General features: G+C 44.8%; 1 protein-coding gene across 1 annotated transcript in view; it reads right to left on the reverse strand.

Moving 5' to 3' along the window:
- CLIC4 (CLIC family member 4) overlaps positions 1–23,302 on the reverse strand; it is a 67,544-nt gene that overhangs the window by 3,156 nt on the left and 41,086 nt on the right. The window contains exons 3-4 of the mRNA XM_087728102.1: positions 11,279–11,404; positions 5,592–5,698 (exon numbers count right to left, since the gene is read on the reverse strand). Of these exons, the coding sequence (XP_087584228.1) occupies positions 5,592–5,698; positions 11,279–11,404 (233 nt within the window). The remainder of the gene's footprint in view (positions 1–5,591; positions 5,699–11,278; positions 11,405–23,302) is intronic.

A 23,302-nucleotide genomic window follows, 5' to 3' on the forward strand; every position in this document is an offset into this window, starting at 1 on the left:
GTAGAGCAAATGAGGTCTCTCTAATTTTAAGAATTTATGTCCCTCCTGTAGGAAGTTAGCACCTACGCCTCCCATAGGAAAATGAGATATTTTAGGAAATATTAAAAGGGCAGAATATTTCCCCCAAAAGGGAGGCAGAAACTCAGCCCCCACCACCTTTGTCAATGGGCCATTAAGACCTGGGCCAGTAAATGGGAAAGACTTTGGACACTCAATCGGAAATTAACAATGGCCACGCCCTACAAGGAAAATCTGTACAAGATGTTTTACAGGTGGCATCTTCCCCCAGCATGGCTCTCTAAAATGTTTAAAAAGTTGGCCCCAAATTGTTGGAAGTGCAAAAAACCTCCCAGCACCTTTTCCCATATATGGTGGACAGGCAATGAGGCCAAAAGATATTGGAGAATGGTATAACAATGGCTGGAACAAATGGTGGGAGATCAAATTCTGTTCAAACCAGAAATTTTCCTCCTAGGTATAATACCAGAAGGGTATAAGAAGGATGTGCTTTATTTAAATATGAGCCAACCGTGTACAGCAGCTGCTAAAAAAGCCCACACAGTTTTAGGCTGCATAAACAGAGGGAGAGAATCAAGATCACGTGAAGTGTTAATACCACTTTAAAAGGCCTTGGTAAGGCCACACTTGGAATACTGCATTCAGTTTTGGTCACCACAATGTAGAAAAGATATGGAGACTCTAGAAAGAGTTCAGAGAAGAGCAACAAAGATGATTAGGGGGCTGGAGACTAAAACATATGAAGAACCGTTGCAGGAACTGGGTATGTCTAGTTTAATAGAAAGAAGGACTAGGGGAGACATGATAGCAGTCTTCCAATATCTCAGGGGTTGCCACAAAGAAGAGGAAGTCAAGCTATTCTCCAAAGCACCTGAGGGCAGAACAAGAAGCAATGGGTGGAAACTAATCAAGGAGAGAAGCAACTTAGAACTGAGGAGAAATTTCCTGACAGTTAGAACAATTAATCAGTGGAACACAAGTTGCCTCCAGAAGTTGTGAGTGCCCCAACACTGGAAGTCTTTAAGAAGATGTTGGATAGCCATTTGTTTGAAAGGGTATAGGGTTTCCTGCCTAGACATGGGGTTGGACTAGAAGACCTCCAAGGTCCCTTCCAACTCTGCTATTATTTAGCCATGTATTGATTGCGGCGTGAATAACCTATGTGCAGTATTGGAGGGGGAGGGAAGGTATCCCATCAGATTTAGACATACTTAGAAAAATCTGGGCCTGTGCGGAAGGAGATAGGCTCACCATAGAATTAAAAAAGAAAGGGGAGTCGGAATATTATGAAGTTTGGAACAGATTTTATTATTGGTATTAGACAAGGTGACAAGACTGGAACAAATTGTAAATAATGTGATTGGATAGAAGGATAGATAATATATTAAATAGGCTGACAGTGAATGGATAAGATTATGTGTATATGCTGTGTTTGTATGGCCATAACAGCTTCACTGTGCTCTGTATTTTAAATGCAAAAACAATTAAATATATTTTAAAAAAAGACCTGGGCCAGTCTATTCTACATAACAAAGATCTACTTCCTTTGGACAGAGCCATAGTAGGAATCCCAAACTCCTTTCATTATATCATCACCCAGCAAGAGTCAACCAAGCCTGGGACTCAGGACAGCCTACAGAGTTGCCCCTGCGTGGCCCCACGGGAGTCTGACAACCAATCAGAATACAAGCTCAAATTCAAAAGCCCAGAGAGGGCATAAAACTCAGGGAAAACTCTCAGCATCTCTTCCCTTTTCCCCCCCAGGACCTGAAACCATGTGGTCCTTCCCACCATTAAAACCACCTTTCCAAACAGCCACCATTGTTTCCAGTGTCTTTCCACTTGAAATTTCTTCCAACTATCCCTATAGAGCCTACAATTTTTTACAAGAGGTCCAAAGGAAGGCTACATATAGTTATTTGCATGGCAAGAAGCTTATAAAGAATAAAAGAGTTGGAAGGGACCTTTGGAGGTCTTCTAGTCCAACCCCCTGCTCAAGCAGGGGACCCTATACCATGTCAGACAAATGGCTCTCCAATCTCTTCTTTAAAACTTCCAGTGTTGGAGCACCCACAACTTTTGGAGGGAAGCTATTCCACTGATTAACTGTTCTCACCGTCAGGAAATTTCTTCTTAATTACAGAATGCAGAATAACAGGATTTGGATGGGACCTTGTAGGTCTTCTAGCCCAACACCTTTACCCAAGCAGTGGGCTCTGTCTTTGATCAGCTTCCATCTGGTACTTCCTATCCTGCCTTCAGGTGCTTTGGAGAACAGGTTCTTCTTTGTGGTAGCCTCTCAAATATTGGAAGAACTGCTATTATATGCTCCTAGTCCAGGGGTGAAATCCAGCAGGTTCTGACAAGTTCTGGAGAACCGATAGTGGGGAATTTGAGTAGTTTGGAGAACCAGCAAATGCCACCTCTGGCTGGCCTCAGAGTGTAATGGGAATGGAGATTTTGCAGTATCCTTCCTCTGCCACGCCCACCAAGCCACACCATGTCCACAGAACCAGTAGTAAAATTTTTTGAATTTCACCACTGCCCTAGTCGTTCTCTTTGTTAGATTAGGCGTACCTAGTTCCCATAACTGTTCATCATATCCTCCTCCAGACCCCTAATCTACCACCCACTAATAATATCACCAGGAAAATAATCCCAACAGCTGGATTCTAATTAATCCTGATGCACAATGACTCCTAGTGTTACAGGCCATGTGATGCAATATCTTCCTTTTCCTGGAGGGGAAGAGTGAGTGATTCTGCAGAGGGATTTACGCTTCAGAGCTCCCCATCTTATTTGCATTCTGCTTTTTTCGTCTGAGGCAACACCGATAGGAACTGAGGGCAATTCAGAAGTTCCATATGCCTCGAGGTTGCCACCAACACACCCTGCACGAATGCTGGTTTCCTGGGGCGTTAAATAAAGGACCTTGTCCGTGTGCAGGAAAAAGTATTCTCTTTCCCAGCTCTTAGCAATTCAGAAGAAATGCATTTGGGTACACCTATATTCAGAAGATATGAGTGCTCCAATGCTGCAGATGTTTAAGAAGCGATTGGACAGCCATTTGACTGAAATGGTATAGCAGGAAGTTGGACTAGAATACCGCAAAGCTCCCTTCCAACTCTATCATTGTGTTAAAAAGTGCAGAGAAGAGCAAGAAAGATGATTAGGGGACTGGAGACTAAAACATATAAACAATGGTTGCTGGAACTGGGTATGTCTAGGCTTATGAAAAGAAGGACACGATAGCAGTGCTCCAATATCTCAGGGGTTGCCACAAAAAAGAGGGATTCAAACTATTCTCCAAAGCACCTGAGGGTAGGACAAGAAGCAATGAGTGGAAATTAATCAAGGAGAGAAGCAACCTAGAACTAAGGAGAAATTTCCTGACCATTAGAACAATTAATCGGTGGAACAATTTGCCTCTAGAAGTTGTGAATGCCCCAACAGTGGAAGTTTTTAAGAAGAGATTGGACAACCATTTTTTTGACGTGGTGTAGGGCTTCCTGCCTGAGCAGAGGGTTGGACTAGAAGACCTCCAAGGTCCCTTCCAACTCTGTGATTCTATTCTATTCGATTCTAAAGTTGTGCGACACCCAAAAACAGGCAGGATCTTGAAATGTCATCTTAATTGTTGTTGCCATTTTAGAAGACACCCATTGAAAGTAGAGGTTAGCTTCTTTCTGCCCCTTGCTTATTCTCTGCTAACAGAAGCATCCCTACCTCAGGTGCTTCCTTTGTGCCCTGTTGCAAAGATGCATCTGGAAGGACTTGAGGTGAAGTGAGCAGACTGGTGAGTCAGAACAGGAAATAATCCATCACTTCGCTGCTCCTGACACTATTCTGCTGCAATAGAGGCCAGCAGGATTCATTACATGCCTCTGTGCAACATGCAGCTTGCCCGGTGCTGGTTAGGGATGTTGAAGTCTAATATATTTCAATATCATTCATTTGGGGAAAACTCTTTTAAAAAACCTCCTTTCTTAGGACAGGGGAAGAATTAGACTACAGGTATCCTTCTTCACCTATGACTTATTGAGCCCAAAATTTCTGTTACTAAGCGAGACGGTTGTTGAATGAGGTTTGCTCCTCCCCAGTTTTATGACTTTCCTTGTCATAGTTGTCAAGTGAATCACTGCAGTTGTTAAATTAGTAACAGCATTGTTAAGTGAATCTTAAGTTGAGTTTATTATTAGACTTGTATTATTAGACTTGAATCTTAAGTGCTTGTCAGAAGGTTGCAAAAGGGGATCACATAACCCCAGGACACTGTAACAACAATGCTAAATATGAATCCGTTTCCAAGCATCTGAATTTTGATCATGTAACCGTGTGGGAGGATGCTTCAACAGTTAAGTGTGAAAAACGGCGTGTCACTTTTCTCAGTGCTGTTGTAACATTGAACGGTCATTAAGTGAACTGTTGTAAGCCAAGGACTACGTGTATGTTTACAGAGAAAAAAGCTTCCTTCTATACTGCACGAGTGAAAAAGAAGACTGTGAAAATATCTACAGACCCCTCACATCCTGGACATTAATTGTTTCAACTCTTACCCTCAAAACGACACTAAAGGGCACTGCACACCAGAACAACTAGACACAAGGACAGTTTCCCCCCCCCAATGCCATCACTCTGCTGAACAAATAATTCCCACGACACTGTCAAACTATTTACTAAGTGTGTGTTACTATTAATCTTCTCATCTTTCCTATCACTCATCTCCTCCCACGTATGACTGTGTGACTGTAACTTTGTTGCTTGTATCCTTCCAATTTATATTGATGGTTTCCTAGTATGATTTGATTGCTTATTTGTACCCTATGACTATCATTAAATGTTGTATCTTTTTATTCTTGATGAATACATTTTATCCTCCTTATATACACTGAGAGCATTTGCACTCAAGACAAATTCCTGGTGTGTCCAATCACACTTGGCCAATAAAGAATTCTATTCTATTCTTCTTCCCATTTTCTATTCTATTCCTATTCTATTCTTCATTCCATATTCTATTCTATTCTTCTCATTTTCTATTCTATTCCTATTCTATTCTATTCTTCTTCCCATTTTCTATTCTATTCCTATTCTATTCTTCATTCCATATTCTATTCTTCTCATTTTCTATTCTATTCCTATTCTATTCTATTCTTCTTCCCATTTTCTATTCTATTCCTATTCTATTCTTCATTCCATATTCTATTCTATTTCTATTCTATTCTAGTCTATACTATTCTCATTTTCTATTCTATTCCATTCCTATTCTATTCCATTCTTCATTCCATATTCTATTCTTCTTCTCATTTTCTATTCTATTCATATTCTATTCTATTCTTCTTCCCATTTTCTATTCTATTTCTATTCCATTCTTCTTTCCATATTCTATTCTATACTATTCTTTTTCTCATTTTCTATTCTATTCTATTCTATTCTATTCTATTCTATTCCATTCTTCATTCCATATTCTATTCTATTCTATTTTATTCTATTCTTGCTCTACTCTATTCTAATTGGAGCAAGCAGCCCTAATGCAACATAGCAATCAAAGGAGAAACCCAGCATGGATTTCCTACCTTCATTGGCTTCAGGTCTGGAATTCTTGATAAAAGCTGAAAATTTAGCAAAGATGTCCATTCCAGCAGTATTTGATTCTGGGTGTTTTGCTGAAAGCTTTAGATATCTGAAAGAGATTAAGTGACAGCATGAGCTAGGATACAGGATTAGGCCTCTCAATTTATTCCTTGTAACATTCATTATTAGTAACATCCTTTTCAATACCGATCGGTGACACTCCAACATTTGAATCTCAATTTTCTGACCCAGGCTTCCCAAGAGCACGAAGCAAACTCCTGGTCCCGCCAAAAAACCCTTTTATTAATTTACTGTGAATTCTGCTCACTCACATCCAGCAAAGTTTTTCAAGGAAGGATTTACAGTCACAGACCTTATTGGGCTTGGAGATCTGACAGGCCGATATCTGCAAAACTTGGCAAGGAGCCTTTGAGAGTCAGGAACCAATTAAGTGAACTAATTGTCTCCTGCAAACTCTACTCCCCTTTCGCTCTTCCTTTACTTGCTCTGGGAGGGGCCATTCACTGTCCCCCTGTGGCCTTCCTCCCCTATTCTTTAGCTGTTCCCTTCTTCTGGCAACTCTGTGCATGCGCAAACTGGGAACAGGCTCCAGCTGCTCTTCTGCCTCACTGATCTCTGACACTGATAACTGGCATACGGCTCTGGCCCTCTCTCTGCCTCCGACACAGAGCCCTCGTCAGAGCCTTCCCCAGACTCCAGGACTGGCCCATGTTCCTCCCCAACCTCCTCACTCTCCGAATCTGCTGCCAGCTCTGCTGGCCACTGGCGGGCCACAACACTTGATTTTGATCCAATATCCACTTAAGAAGTCCTTAAAATGATCCTTAGGATTGAAATATCCAGCATACAGGTAGTCCTCAACCTACCACAGCTCATTTAGTGACTCTTCAAAGTTACAACCGCACTGAAAAAAGGAACTTATCACCATTTTCCACACTTAAGACTGCTGCAGCATCCCCATGGTGACGCGATCAAAATTTGAATGCTTGGCAACTGGCTTGTATTGGTGACGGTTGCAGTATCCTGGGGTCATGTGACCCGCCCCTTCTGCGACCTTCTGACAAGCAACGTCAATGGGGAAGCCAGATTCATTTAGCAGCCATGTTCCTAACTTAACAACTGCAGAGATTCACTCAACTGCTGTGGCAAGAAAGACGGTTAAATGGGGCAAAACCTATTTAACAACCGTCTTGCTTAGCAACAGAAAGTTTTGGGCACCGTTGTGGTTGTAAGTCGAGGACTACCAGTACTCCAGTTCTGTATGAAAAGGCCATTTGAATTGTAACGGCTCTTTGCAGACTCAGCTCAAATTTGGCCACAGCCTAAAAGTGTGGAGGGCAGTAAGATTGTGAAATGAAATTTATTCAATACTAGCCAATAACCTGGTATTCATTTATAAGGGGAAAATGTCAGGACCAAATATAATTTCTAATGTTGGATTTGCCCCCTTCCCAGAGAGAGCCTCCTTCTGGAGTACTGTGAAGCCGTTACCATGGCAACTCCACTGCACTGCACAGTAGAAGCCATTTTATGGGAGTACAGTAGAAGCCATTTTAAGGCACAACAGGCTGTATGTTAACAGAATACACACTCCGAGAGGTGTTAGGGATGTCTTACCCCCCCACAGCGTTTTGCTCCAGAGGGTAAGTCATCTGTATACCAAGCTTGGTTGAAATTGCTCGAGGAGTTCCAGAATTATGCTGGAACACACACACACACACACACACACACACACACACACACACGCACGCACGCACGCACACGCATATGTGTGTATGTGTGTGTGTGTGTGTGTGAGTGTGTGTATGTATGTATGTATGTATGTATGTATGTATATATGTATATATATATTAAAATGGGGGCAGGGGAGGAAGAGACGGTTGATCGTGCAAACATTTGGGTCCCAGAGGCCCTAAAATACCCAGTAAATCCCAACAGCAGCTCACAGGTGTGAGGATGCTAGTCTGAAAATCATTGTTCTGCTTGCTTTGTTCCACAGCTCTTACCCACAGGAAATTCTTCCAGATGTTGCCTGAATCTCCTTTCTATTCATTTGCAGCCCCCGGTCTTTGTCGGAGTCTGAATTTCAATGATGAATAGATCCTACAGCAACCTCTTGCAACCGAGAAATTTTTAGATAGAGCACTACCTTTTTATCTTTTTTATCCCACCTTTATTATTTTTAAATAACTCAAGGTGGCAAGCATAGCCACTACTCCTTACTCCTTCTCATGTTCCCCAAAACAACCCTGTGAAATAAGGTGAAGTCGACTGAGTCGAAGAGTAACTGGCCCAAAGTCAGCTTTCATGCTTAAGAGAGGACCAGAACTCACCATCTCCTGGTGCCCCTCATCAACCAAACTGGTTCTCTATAACAGTGATGGTGAATCTTTTCGACACGTTGCATGGAAATGTCATGCGTGTGCGCACTCGTCAAGGCCACACTCCGGAGAAGCCAAACTTCCGTGTTCTAGTGCTCATGTGCGCCCGACTATCAGCTGGCCGGCGTGCATGCAGAGGCTGGTTTTCGGCACTGCCACATGTGCTAAAGGATCGCACTCCGGAAAAGCCAAACTTCTGGGTCCTAACACGCATGCACACCCAACAATCAGCTGGCCGGCACGCCTCCGCACACCGGTTTGACTGTTGCGAGCGCATGCATGCCAGAAACCCAGAAGACAAACAGGCAAGGCTGTGCGTGCCGGGCGCCGGGCCTGCCACTTTGGGCACGCGTGCCATAGCCTCACCATCACGGCTCTATAAGATGAGGTTCAGATCTTTTAATGGTTATTTGGTGAGCTTGGTGTTCAGCATCCCTTTTCTGGCTCTGTTCAAGTGTATCCATATCCCTTTCAATATCCCTGTCCAGAACTGAATATAATATTTCAAATCTAACCAGGACAAAGTCATGTGGAAACAGTGTTGTGTAAGACAGAGCTTTTGACTGAAAAGTCAAGTATATCCCAAAGTAGTTTTAAAAATAATGAGACAAAAACTGTCTATTTGGCAAAATAGAAGCCAGCTTAGAAACAGCTCTGCCTTTATCCCCAGCTCCAGCAGTATGGGAACAGTACTGGCACAGTATTTTCAGTGGTAAATTTCTGGTGTCTTCACCCCATTTTTTTTCCTGTCCTGAGAGACTGAATTATCATGCTTGGGGATGTCTAATAACCTGCAGTTAAGAGGACAGCAGTTATCATGCATATCCTTTATTTTACTAATCACCTCCCCACTTGTAAGGAAGATGAATTATGGATGGGGCTCAGATGCTATCTGTTTTTTTTATTTTTCATCTTCCGTGTTGTCTTTATTTTAATGTATTTTAATGTAATTTCACCCATTTTTAAAAAAATAAAATAAAGATAAAAAATTAAAAACCAAGAAAAAGCAAGTGGTCAGGAAGAAAATAATAGATTAAAAAAGGGAGACAGGGAACTATATAGGTGATAAAAGAGGGGGGAAAGTAAAAATTATGCAAAGAAACCAAAACGTGATAAAAAGCCCATTTCCAACTTCTTTTGCAGAAATACCGTATTTTTCGGAGTATAAGCCGCTCCTGCATATAAGACACACCTTCGTTTTGGGGAGGAAAATAAGGGTAAAAAATCTGCCTCTGCCTTCCAACATCCATCTGTATTCATCTGCCTGGCGTCCTTAGGAAACAGCCTGGTCAGCTTCAGCATATTAGCCTGCTTCAGCACGAGCACTTTGAGAGGCTGCCTGTCAGCCTCGACTTTCCTTGCTTGCTATCGGCTGCCATAGAAACGGGAAGGGGAGGGGGCTTGAGATATTTGGGAGGGGGAGTTACTGGTGCTGGAGGAGTTATGAAGAAGGGAGTTTTGTTCTCACCATCTTCTGCACATGCTGGTGGCCGGTGTTTGGACTTGGTAAAGGCCAACCATCTCGCATACCATCTTATACAATAATACAATAGCAGAGTTGGAAGGGACCTTGGAGGTCTTCTAGTCCAACCCCCTGCCTAGGCAGGAAACCCTATACAGTTTCAGACAAATGGCTATCCAACATCTTTTTAAAGACTTCCAGTGTTGGGGCATTCACAACTACTGGAGGCAAGCTGTTCCACTGATTAATTGTTCTAACTGTTAGGAAATTTCTCCTCAGTTCTAAGTTGCTTCTCTCCTTGAATAGTTTCCACCCATTGCTTCTTGTCCTGCCCTCAGCTGCTTTGGAGAATAGTTTGACTCCCTTTTCTTTGTGGCAACCCCTGAGATATTGGAACACTGCTATCATGTCTCCCCTAGTCCTTCTTTCTATTAAACTAGACATACCCAGTTCCTGCAACGGTTCTTCATATGTTTTAGTCTCCAGTCCCCTAATCATCTTTGTTGCTCTTCTCTGCACTCTTTCTAGAGTCTCCACATCTTTTCTACATTGTGGCAACCAAAACTGAATGCAGGATTCCAAGTGTGGCCTTACCAAGGCATTATAAAGTGGTATTAATACTTTTATAACTTGATGAGGCTTTTTGAAGATACACCCCACATGACACCTCTGGGAGTCGCAGATTGGACATTGGGTTGGGGAATTGGGGGGAGGGTGCTGGATAAACATTTGATATGTACATGTTGGTGCCTTTTTGGCTCAGATCTTGCTTTCCTTTTCGCTGCTTTCAATTCATATCTGGTAAAAGTACCTTGATCTCTATTCAAATGGAGTTGAGGTTTTGCTTTCTTGGATATTGAAGGAGGCAGGCCTGATACTGCCTTTGCAAAGAGACACTCCTTTGCAAATGGGGCTTTTGGAGGTGAAGGTTTTGGAGCAGTGGCGGGTTGCTAACTGGTTTACTGCCAGTTTGCTGGTGCTCGTGCAATGCTTTTACGCATGCACAGAAGCGTCTGAGCAGGTGGGCAGAGCCTCCCACCGCCACCGAACCAGGAGCAACCCACCTCTGTTTTGGAGCTTTTGGAGGCTGTTTGAGAGGCTCTCCATTTGAAAGGACATGCGGACGCCGAAGCAGTGGTGGGTTCCTACTGGTTCGGACCAGTTCAGCCAAACCGGTAGTGGTATGGCAGCCTTGGTTGTTGGAACCGGCAGCAACTCAGGCCTGCCATGCCCGTGAACTGGTTCTCCGGGAGGCGCCATAGGCGGCGCCATCTTGTATTTCAGTCATGCGCATGCACAGAAAACTTTTAATTGCACTGTGCATGTACATGCAGCATGTATCAAGCACGTGCATGAGCGCACATGAATGAACCGGATGTACTGCCTGCTGGAACCCACTCCTGGCTGAAAGGGGGGCTGGCTGCTGGGCGGGGCTACATTTGGTGTATAAAACACACCCAAATTTTCACCCTCTTTTAGGGGGGGAAAAGTGTGTCTTATACTCCAAAAAATACGGTATGTAGTGATGGTCGGTAAGTATGAGGACTGGTTGTAAGTCCCTTTTCATAAAGAGGAGTCCCTTGCCAAAATTTGGATCATGCGACTGTGGGGCTACTGCAACGGTCGTTAAGTGTGAGGACCAGTTGCAACTCACCTTTTTCACCGCAAGTTGCAGATGAGCTACGCTTGCAGCGTGCAGTGCAAACGGCTACGGGTTCAGTGAGCCAAGCCACACTTTTGCGAACTGGCGAGAGGAATGACGGAAAATGAGCGCATGAAACCCTCTCACCCTTCCCTTCTACCCAACCCTCTCAATGGTACCTACTTGGGTGGGCAGAGGACTTCTTCGAGGAACTCTTCAATCTTGTTCACGTCAGTTTTCACTTCGTTATTAAAGGTGATGAAAGGCGGGTGTGTCCCCGGAGCCAAGTTCTGAAGGTCTGTAGGCTTCCTGAGACAGAGATTGGCATACATTAAAAACCGTTCAAGGAATTCCCCCAAATCGTAGCTCACATTGTCATCGGCAATGTAACATGCCCAAGGACCCTGGGAATCATTACAGTTGGAAGACTGCAGGGGTGGGTTTTCCCCCAGGCCTTTCCTTACCCAAACTAGGAAACATCATGGCTAATGAAAACATCTGCAAGAAAACCACCCCAACTCAGAGAGCACCAAGGATTCCTCGTTCGCCATTCCTTTCTCACCTGTTTTGCATGCGTTGAGAGAAAAGCTCAGGGATGAAATACAAACAGATTCAGTATTAAAAGAAAAGAAAAACACACTATCCCATCAAGGCTGGAAAAACAGAGGTGCCCCTTAACCTTCTTTGATAAAAATCAAAGAAAGGAAATAGCATTCTTCGGCATTTACTCTCATTTCAATACAGATAGGTGAAGCCCTTTCGGTCTCCAAATAATATTTCCAAATAAGGCAAGGGTGGATGTGTAGGCTGTAAATCTCTTTGGAAAGTGACAGCAGTGGATCTGCAGGGGGGAAAGCAAGCCAATTCCCCCTCCCACTCCGCCCCCAAATAGCTGCCTGCCTGTCGTCAAGTCTGCTTCCTCTTGGAACAGGGCTGGCTTCACAAGTTCATATCAGAGGCTGTCACTGCTGCTATCACAAGACATTAGGTAAAGGTTACCTAATAAGATTTTTACAACCCCTGGTAAGCCCCAATTATGGGAGGAAGCCAACCGCTTCCAACCGCTTATTTATCAGCACAAATAAAAACACACACACACACACACACACACACACACACACACACACACACACACATATATATATATATATATATATGTGTGTGTGTGTGTGTGTGTGTGTGTGTGTGTGTGTGTGTGTGTGCGTGCGTGTTTATTTGTGCTGATAAATAAATAAAGGGAGACTAGTATAGATCTATTTCAAGCTATTTAGCTCTCATCAGCTAGCCATACCCTTACTGGGATTTGAACCTGGGCTATATTGCATACTAGGCAGACATCTTAGCCATTAGGCCACAGGCTCTTATCCGTTATCAGCGAAGCCAGGGTATATATATGTGTGTGTGTGTGTGTGTGTGTGTGTGTGTTTGTGTGTGTCTGTCTGTCTGTGTCTGTGTCTGTATGTTCCAGCGTAACTCTGGAATGACTCGAGCGATTTCAACCAAACTTGGCACACAGATGATTTACTCTCCGGAAACAAATACTGTGGGGATAAGGCACCCCTAACACCCCTTGGGGTGTGCGTTCTGTTAAGATACAGCCTATTGTGCCTTAAAATGGCTTCTACTGTACTGCCGTAAAATGACTTCTACCATACAGTGAAGTGGATTTGCCATGGAGTACTCACAGTACTCCACAAGGGGGCTTCCTCCAGTAAGGGAGAAAATCCAACATTAGATATTACGTTTGGTCCAGACATTTTCCCACCGGGTAACGGTGGGTTATCAACTAATTAGAAATAAAATACCTGATGCCTTCCCCTCATTTAGATTCAGAGTTATGGCCGGAATCCACTGGAGTTGGGTGGCCAGTAAATTTAAATAAATGAACCAATACAAATTTCAAAATCCACTGGACTGACAGGCTGGGGCTGGCTAGCAAGAGTGAAAAACAGCTGGAAATCATCAGATTGCCTAACCCTAGCTTGAGAATTTCACTGAGTTAAAAGTTCCCAAATTTTAATACCGGTATCTGTGGTGGAGAGTCTCATGTTGAAATTCTGGATGCCTCCTAATTGTGAAGCATTCTGAAGAAAAGGTACAGCATGGGAGTTCCAAACAAACGCAAACGTTGAATGCTAAACATCAACATGCAACCTGGAGAGGGTGAAAGACTGCTCAGGTGTATATCATCCAAGGCAGGTGACTCATATTCCACCTTATCCCAAAGCCAATATTCCCTGCCTTAATGTTTACAGATCCCTTTCTCTCTTTCAACCCAAGACAATAGACTGCTTTGTAAACCTGTTGCAAACTCTGTAGGTGGTTTGAATGTCCCAATGGGTCGTTTTTTCCAAAATATGCTGAGAAATGTGAGTCACTTTCATGCCTGAAGCAGCTGAAGCTTCAATTACAACACTGCTGTGTACACCCACAATAATTACAGGAAATCACTGGAGTGGCTTTCCCCCTTTGGGTGGAAGGAGAATCCTTTTAAGAGCACGGCGAGATGGACAAAATGGTAAGGTGTACTTAAAAGGATTGTGAACACTGCATTTCGTTCTTTGAGTAGGCAAAATTAACTCTTTAACTTGTTGCCAAAAAAGTCATTTTGAAAGCAGAAAAAGGGAGAAAAGGGGGTGTGGCAGCCTAGTGGTTAAGATGTTGGGCTTGTCAACAGGAAGGTTAGCATTCAAGACCTAAGCAACATGTGATGGGGGTGAGCTCCTATTCTTGCTGCAGCTCCTGCAAACTAGCAGTTCGAAAGCATGCAAATGTGAGTAGATAAATAGGTACCATATCAATGGGAAGGTAACCTTGTTCTCAGCTTCTTGGTATATAATCATGCTGGCCACATGACCACGGAAGCAACTAGGAAACACACCATCCCTAGAGCAGAGGTGGCGAACGAAGGCCCCTTTATGACTTGTGGACTTCAACTCCCAGAATTCCTGAGCCAGCATGGCTAGCTCAGGAATTCTGGGAGTTGGAGTCCACAAATCATAAAAGGGTCACCGTTCTCCATCCCTGCCCTAGAATCAGATATGACTGGTCAGGAAAAGCCTTTTTAAAGGGAGAAAGATGAATTCTGGCATCATTTTCTTTGGAAATTAAATCCAGTGACTAGAAGTGTCCCTTTATCTGTATCAAAAGTTACTGGATTCTATGTAAACTTCCTTTTTTCTCCTGGATTCTTGCAAGTTACTCTCATGTTAGTTGCATATTTCTATTAGTCCGAACACAGGGAATGAAATTCTAGCGTGTCTTCTTCGGATATGCTGGACTGTGACTTCTCAACCAGCGCAGTTAAACTATGGAAGTTGAGTTCAAATGGAAGACCCAAAGTTACACCAGAGTAGAGGAAGCCTACTAGCCATGTTCCAGTTGTTCTGAACTAAAGCATCCTTGGGCAACAGAGCCCATGATGAGGGATGCTGGGAGCTGAAGTCCAGCATCATTGGCACTAGTTGCCTCTCCCCGCTCTAGAAAAATCCAAGTTTATTGAGGCCAAAATAAAGGAAATACAGCACTTGTTCACTGACAGATTCTTTTCCAATGGGTCCCTGTTTTAAAGGAACAAAATGTATCAAGCAATAAAAAAGGGAAAAGCAAGGATCACTTTTCCAACTAAATCTTGGCTTAGTTATTGAATTAAAATTGAACTCAGCCAGAGAGCAAACGGGCCAGTTACAAATTCCAAGCTACAAAGTCATCATCGGTTTCTAGCTTAATACAAGAATTTTGGGCTATGCATAATTCCCAACTTTTTACCAACTATGTACAAGCACAGCAAGGACACTCCCTCAACGCTTACGAGAAAAAAATGGGGAACAGGCTGATAAGAGTTCCCACCTAGCTCAAGATGTTCAGGGAAAGGATCGGAGAGCCTTCCAGAAACAGGAAATAATCTTTAAGCTCGGGAATCCAGCCCAAACGAGTTGAAGACATTTGTACCAGCCTGCCTAAAGATGCTAATGTGTCATTTTGGCAGAGACTTGGAAAGCCAAGCTCCACTCAATTACCAGCCAATTTTTTTTTTAACAACCTTCCCTGCCTGGAAGGGATTTTTACTCACATTCTGCAAGAGCTACAGAATCCTCTCCATAAATCCCCCCTCCCGGCCTTCACCACTCAGGGAAAATAGGGAAGAAAATAATAATATGCAAGTATATATTCAAAAGTAAGATACAAATGGGGTGGGGCACAATCAGGATAGATTTGAGAAGGAAAGGGATTAAGAAATGATATTCAACTATTTTTGGGTCTGCAGAAATACCACCCCTAGAAAATAAAAATTAAGAGCTGGAAGTGACACCTATCACAATAGAAAAAAGAAAGGAAGAGAGGAGGAGAGGAGGGAAGGAAGATAGAGGTGAGGAGAGAAAAGATCGATGGGAGAAAGAGAGAGGGCAGGAAGGAGAAGAGGAAGAGAGGAATAGGGGAGAGGAAGGGGAAGAAGGAAGGGAAAGGTGGGAGGAAGGAAGAAAGTCGAGAAGGGAGGGAGGGAGAAAAGAAAGGGAAAAGAAGCTGGTGTCAAAACAGGCAATGAAGCAACCCAAATGATATATTATAACCCTGTAAATGGAATGACAAATGTATAAGAATGACGAATGTAAAAAAGAATAATAATTATGTGAATGTGTACCTATAATTGTATATGGAGAACAAAAAATAAAAAACTTTTCTGACAACCCCCCCCCCACCTCCTCAAAGGTGCAGCTGAATTGAGGAACGCCAGCAGAAACACAGAATGGATTCCTGTGTGGAAGGACTAGAACAGGGGTGTCAAACTCGAGGCCCGTGGGCTGGATCCCGTCTGCAGGACTGCCTGGAAACAGTGGAGGACCAGCCCGCAGTGCTTCTGCCACAAAAAACAGTCTCCCGAGCTCTGTTTTCAGCTGCCACAGTCTCCTGCAACCCTCTGCCAGTGAAAACGGAGCACCCTGGGCCTTGATTTTAACATCCCTGTTATAATGGGGCAACTTTTAATATGAACCATCCTTATTTGTCAGTTGCAGTTTTAATGCAAAGATTTTCCCAGCAATTTTTAAAAGAATAACGTTGGGTCTACTTTCGGAAGCCTCCTTCAATACTTCAATGAGTTTAGATCTCCTTAATGAGCTATGATGTTAGAGTTCGCCTCAAACAAGGGATAGGTGAGACAATGCCCTCTGTGTGTGTGTCTTTGGGCACTAGCTTTGGGCACCAACGGTTGATGAGCGAACAAATGTGTGTTTCACTCTCTCTGAGGCTCCATGGAACATCAAAAAGCTTTAGCCTCACGTAAAATTGCGGAACAGTATAAGCCTCCTGTATATCATTGAAAGCCTCTAGTAGAGGTTTCTCAACTTTGGCAATTTTAAAATGGGTGGACTCCAGCTCCCAGAATTCCCAGCCATCATGGCCTTCAACTCCTTTTGCAAAATGGCTGGGTAATTCTGGGAATGGATCCACCCATCTTAAAGTTGCCAAGGTTGAGAAACAACTGATTAGTCCAACCGGTTTGGTCAACGCAATCTACTATTACAGTGTCTTTCTGAACAGTTCTTTCGGTTAGAGCAGGGGTGTCAATCTCAAGGTCCAGGGGCTGCATCTGGCCCGCAGGGTGCTTAGATCTGGCCCCTGGGGATGCCCTGGAAACAGCAAAGGACCGGCCCGTGGTGCCTCTGCCAGCGAAAACAGAGTTCGGGAGGGCCACGGGCAGCACTCCCAAGCTCCATTTTTACTGGCAGAAGGATGCAGGAGGCCATTGCAGCCGAAAACGGAGCTTGGGAGCCTGTTTTCGCTGACAGAGCATGCAGGCCAGCAACAGCGCCCTCGACAGGAGTGACATTGAGCTGGCCACGCCCACCCCTGCCACATGCATCCTGGCCCCCAAGGTCAAACACAACCCTGATGCGGCCCTCCAGTTTGACATCCCTGGACTAGAAGAACTCACTGGTCCTCAGGTCAAACATTCAGCATTTCTGAACCCCTCTGCTTGTCTTCCAGACAAGGCTTCCTTCCAAAGAAAACAACATTTTTGTAAGGGGTGTGCATAAGTCTCTGATGGAAATGGCCATGCCACATGCTCCAAACTTAGAACAAAACGCCACCCTCTATTCTTCTGTAGCCCAAGCTTGAAATGAAATGGGTGTTTCTCTCCAGGATGTTTGGAGCTTTTCAACACCACCCTATTGGTTTAAAAAAAAAATTCCAAACCACAGAGACTCACAGAGCTCAATAACCCAAAAAGCAGTTTTTATTCATGCTGCCGCCGGCTGTGGCCGAGGGAGGGGGAGGATCAGTGCAGAGTATTTTCAACCACTGCTTCTTGTTAAAAAAAGAAGAAGAAGCAAGAAACATCACACAAGCATGACATCTTCGTATCCTCTTGCGGCTTGTGAACTCCCAACATTTTGATGCGTGAAATGGAAAAGAATTTATGGCATATGGGGGCAGAGGCACATGAACTGGCACATCCTCCAAGTAGCTCAAAGCAGCAGCTGTTAATCCTGTTTAGATTCCAAGAGCCTCCTGGTTAAATGAATTCAATCAAAAGAAACCAACTTAGGATCACAGGGCTGGAAGAGACCGTAAGGTCTTCTAGTCCAATGCCCTACCCAAGGCCAGGGTCCTTCTACCAATATCGTCCTGGATAAATGGTTGTCCAATCTTTTCTTTGAAAAGCTCCAGTGATGGAGCACCCACAACTCTGAGAGGCAGGCTGCTCCATTGATGACTTCTTCTCACTGTCAGGAAATTCTTCCTTATTTCCAAGTGGGATCAGCCCTCTGACAAATTTAACCAATTGACGGAGTTGGGAGGGACCTTGTAAGTCTTCTAGTACAACCCCGTGCCCACGCTTCCATCCATTACTTCTTGTCCTGCCTGCAGGTGCTAGGAAGAGGAGGTCAACCACCTCCTCTCTAGAACAGCCCCTCAAATCTTGGAAGACGGCTATCATGTCCCCAAAGCCTAATATCTTAGGGCATACATATCTAGTCCCCGTAATCATCCATCTTTGGCCATGATGGCACAACTATGGCACGCATGCCACAGGTGGCATGTGGAGCCATATCAGCAGGCACAAGAGCAGTTGCCCTAGCTCGGCTGATTTTCTGCTGGCCCGCCCACGCTGCCCTTTCCTTCCCAGGAGTCTCCACGCGATGCCAGGGAAGAACAGGGCTTGTGCAGAGGCTCTGGGAGGGCGTTTTCAGCTTCCGGAGGGCCTGGGGGGGGGGCAAGGGAGGCCATTTTCAGCCTCCCCAGGCTTCAATAGAGACATGCATGCACAGGACAGCGGGGGGTGGGGTGTCAAACGTGCATGCGCAGGGAGCACAGCACAGGGGGGAGTAAATTATGGGTGTGGCCATGCATGCACGTGCGATAGCTTTTGGGACCCGGGGGAACCAATGATCTATGGTTTAGGTTCCAGGCCCCTTATCCTCTTTGTTGCTCTCCTTCTAGGGCCTCAATATAAGTATAATCTTTATTGTCATTGTACTTAAATACAACGAAATTGGTTCTCTTTTTATATCTTTTTAGTATCGTAGCAATATGTATTGAGGTGGTCCAACCATGGAACTCTCTCCAAATAGACCTTGAAACATGGAACCGACAACGTCCCTCTGGTTCTTCTCTCCAAAGGTATTCAACACAAATTCACTTTTCAGAGCAGATGTTTCAACCTTACTATCAAGTAACTAAAGCTCCTGGGATTTTCCCCAGCTCTCCGAAAACTCTACCATGTTTCCCCAAAAATATGACATGTCCTGATAATAAGGCCATGCCACATTTTTTGGGTGGGCAAAAATGTAAGCCCCCCTCCCAAAAAAATAAGCCCCCTGGACAGCACCCCTCCCCTCCGGCCAGGCAGAGCACCACTCACCGACCTAGCGGTATCCCAAAGGCACCAAGCCACAGAAACAGGGTGGGGGGCAAAGGCTCGCGTTGCTTGGCGCCTTCAGGATACCGCTAGGTCAATGAGTGGTGCTGTGCCCAACTAGAGAGGGGGTTGCAGGGAGGTTGCTCTCTTGAGAGCAGGCTCCCAAAGAGCCGGGCACAGCCTCAGGGTCGAACGGCTGTGTTGCGCTGTGGCAGCAGCCAAGCAACCGCCCAGCAAACCCCCTTTCCAGCCGTGCACAGCGCCATTAACTGACCTAAGGGTATCACCAAGCCACATGAGCGGCTGTTCGCCGCCATCCATCTCCCGTGGCTTGACACCTTTGGAAATGCCACTAGGTCAGTGAATGGGGCTGTGCATGGCTGGAGAGGGGGGTTGCACGAGCGGCTTTTCTGCTCCCCGCTCGCGTAACTCCCAGGTTCACAATGTCCTTGCCTAACTCTCCCTGCAGAGCCAGGGCATCTCCGCTGCATCCCCGCCGCATGGCTTTGTCTGTGGCTTCCAAAGCATGAAGGTAGGATGCTGAGTCTTCCGGCAGACTTCCGAATCTGCCACTCTGGGAATATACTCTATGGTCATATGCTCTGGGAGTATGCTCTGCTGGCAGCCAGCCCACAACCATAGAGCGTACTTCCAGAGTGGCCACTGCCGGAAGACTCAGCTGCAGATCTCTGGAGTTTGGAAGCCGGAGAATAGTTTCTGCTCGGAGTGCCGCGGTGGCTGCGCCCTGGCCCTGCAGGGAGAGCTGGGCCAGGTAATGGTGAGGCTGGGAGGCACACGAGCTGGGGGCGGAACAGGCACTCACGCAACCTTCCTTTCCAGCCAGGCAGAGTGCCACGCATTGACCTAAGGGTGCACCAAGCCGCGGGAGCTGGGGGGAGGGCAGAGCACCACGCAGCTTAGCGCCTTGGGATATCACCGGGTCGGTGAGTGGTGCTCTGCCCGTCTGGAAAGGGGGGTTGCCAGGTGGATGCTCATGAATGTGGTCACCTCATGGCTGGTGCATTGCACTGCTGCAACAGTGCAACATAGCCATTTGCCCCCAAGGCTGTGCCTGGCTCTTTGGGCACCCGCTCGCAAGAGAGCAGCCACCCGGCAACCCCAAAACAATAAGCCCCGCACCCCGATAATAAGTCCCAATCAATATTTTGGGGGTGAAAAAAAATAAGACCCTGTCCTATTTTCAGGGACACACGGTACATGAACACATAGCCAAAGGAAGATGTGCTTGGGGCAGAGGTTGCTTGGCTCTAAATAAGTTTTAGCAGCGACCCCGGCTATAAATACTAAATTTAAAAAAAAACCACCATATTTTCCAGTTTCCAGTCTGAGAAAGAACTAGTAGTGCAAGATATGGGACATTTTAGCATGTGGTATCTACCTGTAGCTAGTCCTCAACTTACAACAGTTCATTTAGTGACCAAAGTTACAACAGCAATGAAAAAAGTGTCTTACGAGCATTTTTCACTCTTACGACCGTTGCATTATCCCCATGATCAAAATTCAGACCTTTGGCAATTGTCTCGTATTTATGACTGTCACAGCTTTCGGGGGGGTCATGTGATCACCTTTTTTGATCTTCCGACAAGCCAAGTTCAACAGGGAAGCCAGATTCACTTAACAACCATGTTACTAACTTAATGACTGCAGGGATTCATTTAATAACTGTGGCAAGAAAGGTCGTAAAATGGGATAACACTCACTTAACAAATGTCTCGCTTAACAACGGAAATTTTGGACTCCAGTATTGTCAGGGCTACCTGTGTATCTTTCTCCCCATTAAAGGTTTGTATGAACAGACACCAAGACAAACAACTGGCTAGAAGGTTGGATGGCATTCTGGGTGTGTCTGTGTGCCGGCTGAGGAATTCTGGAAATTGAAGTCCACCCATCTTAAAGTTGCCAAGGTAGAGAAACATTGATCTATGCATTTTATCCTCTGGAAAAACTTAGGAGGTTTGCAGCACTACCGTCTTAGAGAAAGAAATAATAGGACTCAGCCAAGGAGATTAAAAGGCGCTTGCTCCTGGGGAGGAAAGCGATGGAAAAATCTAGACAGCAGACTAAAAAGCAGAGACATCACCCTGCCAACACAAGTCAAGGCTCTGGTTTTTCCCAGTTGCAATGGATGGCTGTGAAGGTTGAACCATAAGGAAGGCTGAGTGCCAAAGAATGGAGGCCTTTGAACTCTGGTGCTGGATAAGACTCCTGCGAGACCCATGGACTGCAAGGCGATCCAACCGGTCAGTCCTAGAGATCAACCCTGACTGCTCTTTAGAAGGCCAGATCCTGAAGATGAAACTCAAAGACTTTGGGCACCTAATGAGAAGAAAGGACTCCCTGGAGAAGAGCCTAATGCTGGGAACGATGGAGGGCAAAAGAAGAAAGGGACAACAGAGAATAAGGTGGCTGGATGGAGTCACCAAAGCAGTTAGGTGTGAGCTTAAATGGACTCCAGAGGATGGTAGAGGACAGGAAGGCCTGGAGGAACGTTGTCCATGGGGTCACGATGGGTTGGACACGACTTCGCAACTAACAACAACAAAAGGAGATTTATTTATTTATTTATAAATTTTATGGGCTGCCCATTTTACCATAAGGTAACTCTGGGCAGTTTACAGACATAAAAAAATAATAATATCTACATTAAAGCATGAATAAATTAAAACCAAAGATCAACATCATGGAGACGTGGGGACGATTGGGGTGGAATGAGGGGAAGGTGAGACCACCTCTAATGTGCTTTTCCCCCACTGGAGCCCTATGCCAACTGGCAGAGCCAAATCTTTAGGCATTTAAGAAAGGATAGAAGGGTTGCCAACCACATATTGGGAGGGGGGGTAAGATGTTCCAGAGGGCAGGAGCAACAGCAAAGATGGAGGCATGGCTCAGCCCACCGATCTTCATTTCTACTCTCCATAAGCTGCACGGAGCCTAAAGCACAATCCAGCACAGCTTTGTGAAGAAAGCAGCTTCTAGTATTAGCTTCCCTACTGCCCTCCCAAAAAAAACCCGAGCCATTCTTTAAAGCTTTTAAGAACCTCCGGCCTTCTCAAAAAAAAAGAAAAGAAAATCTGAAAACCGCTGGCTCGCTTCCGAGGCTCTGCAAAACCGAGTCCCAAAAAGTGTCTTCTATTCCCAAGCAAGCTAGAACTTGGGACGCTGCAGTGCTCCTTGTTCCAACAAAGACCGTTTAATTCCTGCATAACAGACTCAAGCTGCATTCCTGAAGATGAAAAAGAATGAAACCTCTGTCTTTAGCAGTTGCAGAAGGGGAAAAAAAATATGAGCGCTTGGCAGTGGAGGAAAAGGCTGGTCTGTCCCCATTTAGCCTGCCTGCAGTTGTGCTTGTAGGATTAACAGAACTGCAAACATCCCCCCTGTTAGCGTAGAATTAGATATAAAAAGAGAAAGTAGCAAAGGAAAAATGGATGTTGCAGAAGAGTAAATTGATAGCATTTTTTTCCTGAGTTGCACAATTCCTTAGCTGTGAACTTTTCAACGGGTGGGAGCCGTGTAGAGGCTACAGTAATTCACCCAAGTTCTCTGCAAAAGTGGTGAGGAAAATACCCCGTTGACCTACTGCGGCTATGTTAAAGCTGAATGTTTATTTCCTAACAGAAGAGGGAAAATGAGTTTTCCCTTTTAAGGAAATGGGAACGGTTATTGCACAAACGAAGAGCCAGGCATAGAAAGTCCACAGGGAGTCAAAAGCCTGAGTTTTCGATCTGGCAATAACCTTTTTTTTCTGATAGTTCACAATTGTCAATGTTATACAAAGGTGAACTTAAGTGTTCTGACCCAGCTCCCAAACATGAAAAATCCTCTGTAGTTAAATAAATGTTCCCTTTATTAGCAGCACCAGCAGCCACGGCAAAAAGTCTCACTTAAGCTATTCGGGCATGAATGAAAGGAGCCCATGATGACAGATCCCAGTTAGAAGCAAGAAACCTGTCATCCTGATCTCTGGGCATTCATGCACGCAGGTTCTAATCCCGTGGCGGGAATGGGGAAATGAAATCACATGTGTGTGCCTGAATAGCAACCTAGAGTTAGTCCTCGACTTACAACTTTTCGTTTAGTGACCATTGGAAGTTATAAAGACACTTCAAGTCAGGAGGACATGTTCCAAAGTCACAAAGCTGGAAAGGCTTAGATAATTTCGCTTCAATCCAAAACTTCAAAAAGAAAAAGAAAAACTCCCATAATGAGGAAGGGCTCAAATAATTTCCCATGAACATCAACAGCCCCAAAGAAAGTATTATCTCCTCCGCCATTTCTCTTGTTCTATGAACAATGGAGAGAAAACAGCACTGCGGATTTCC

The sequence above is a fragment of the Thamnophis sirtalis genome, unplaced genomic scaffold (genome assembly GCF_051295495.1).
Source record: "Thamnophis sirtalis isolate CommonGarterSnake01/CBP01778 unplaced genomic scaffold, rThaSir2_p1.2 scaffold_13, whole genome shotgun sequence".
In the NCBI taxonomy this organism is placed as follows: domain Eukaryota; kingdom Metazoa; phylum Chordata; class Lepidosauria; order Squamata; family Natricidae; genus Thamnophis; species Thamnophis sirtalis.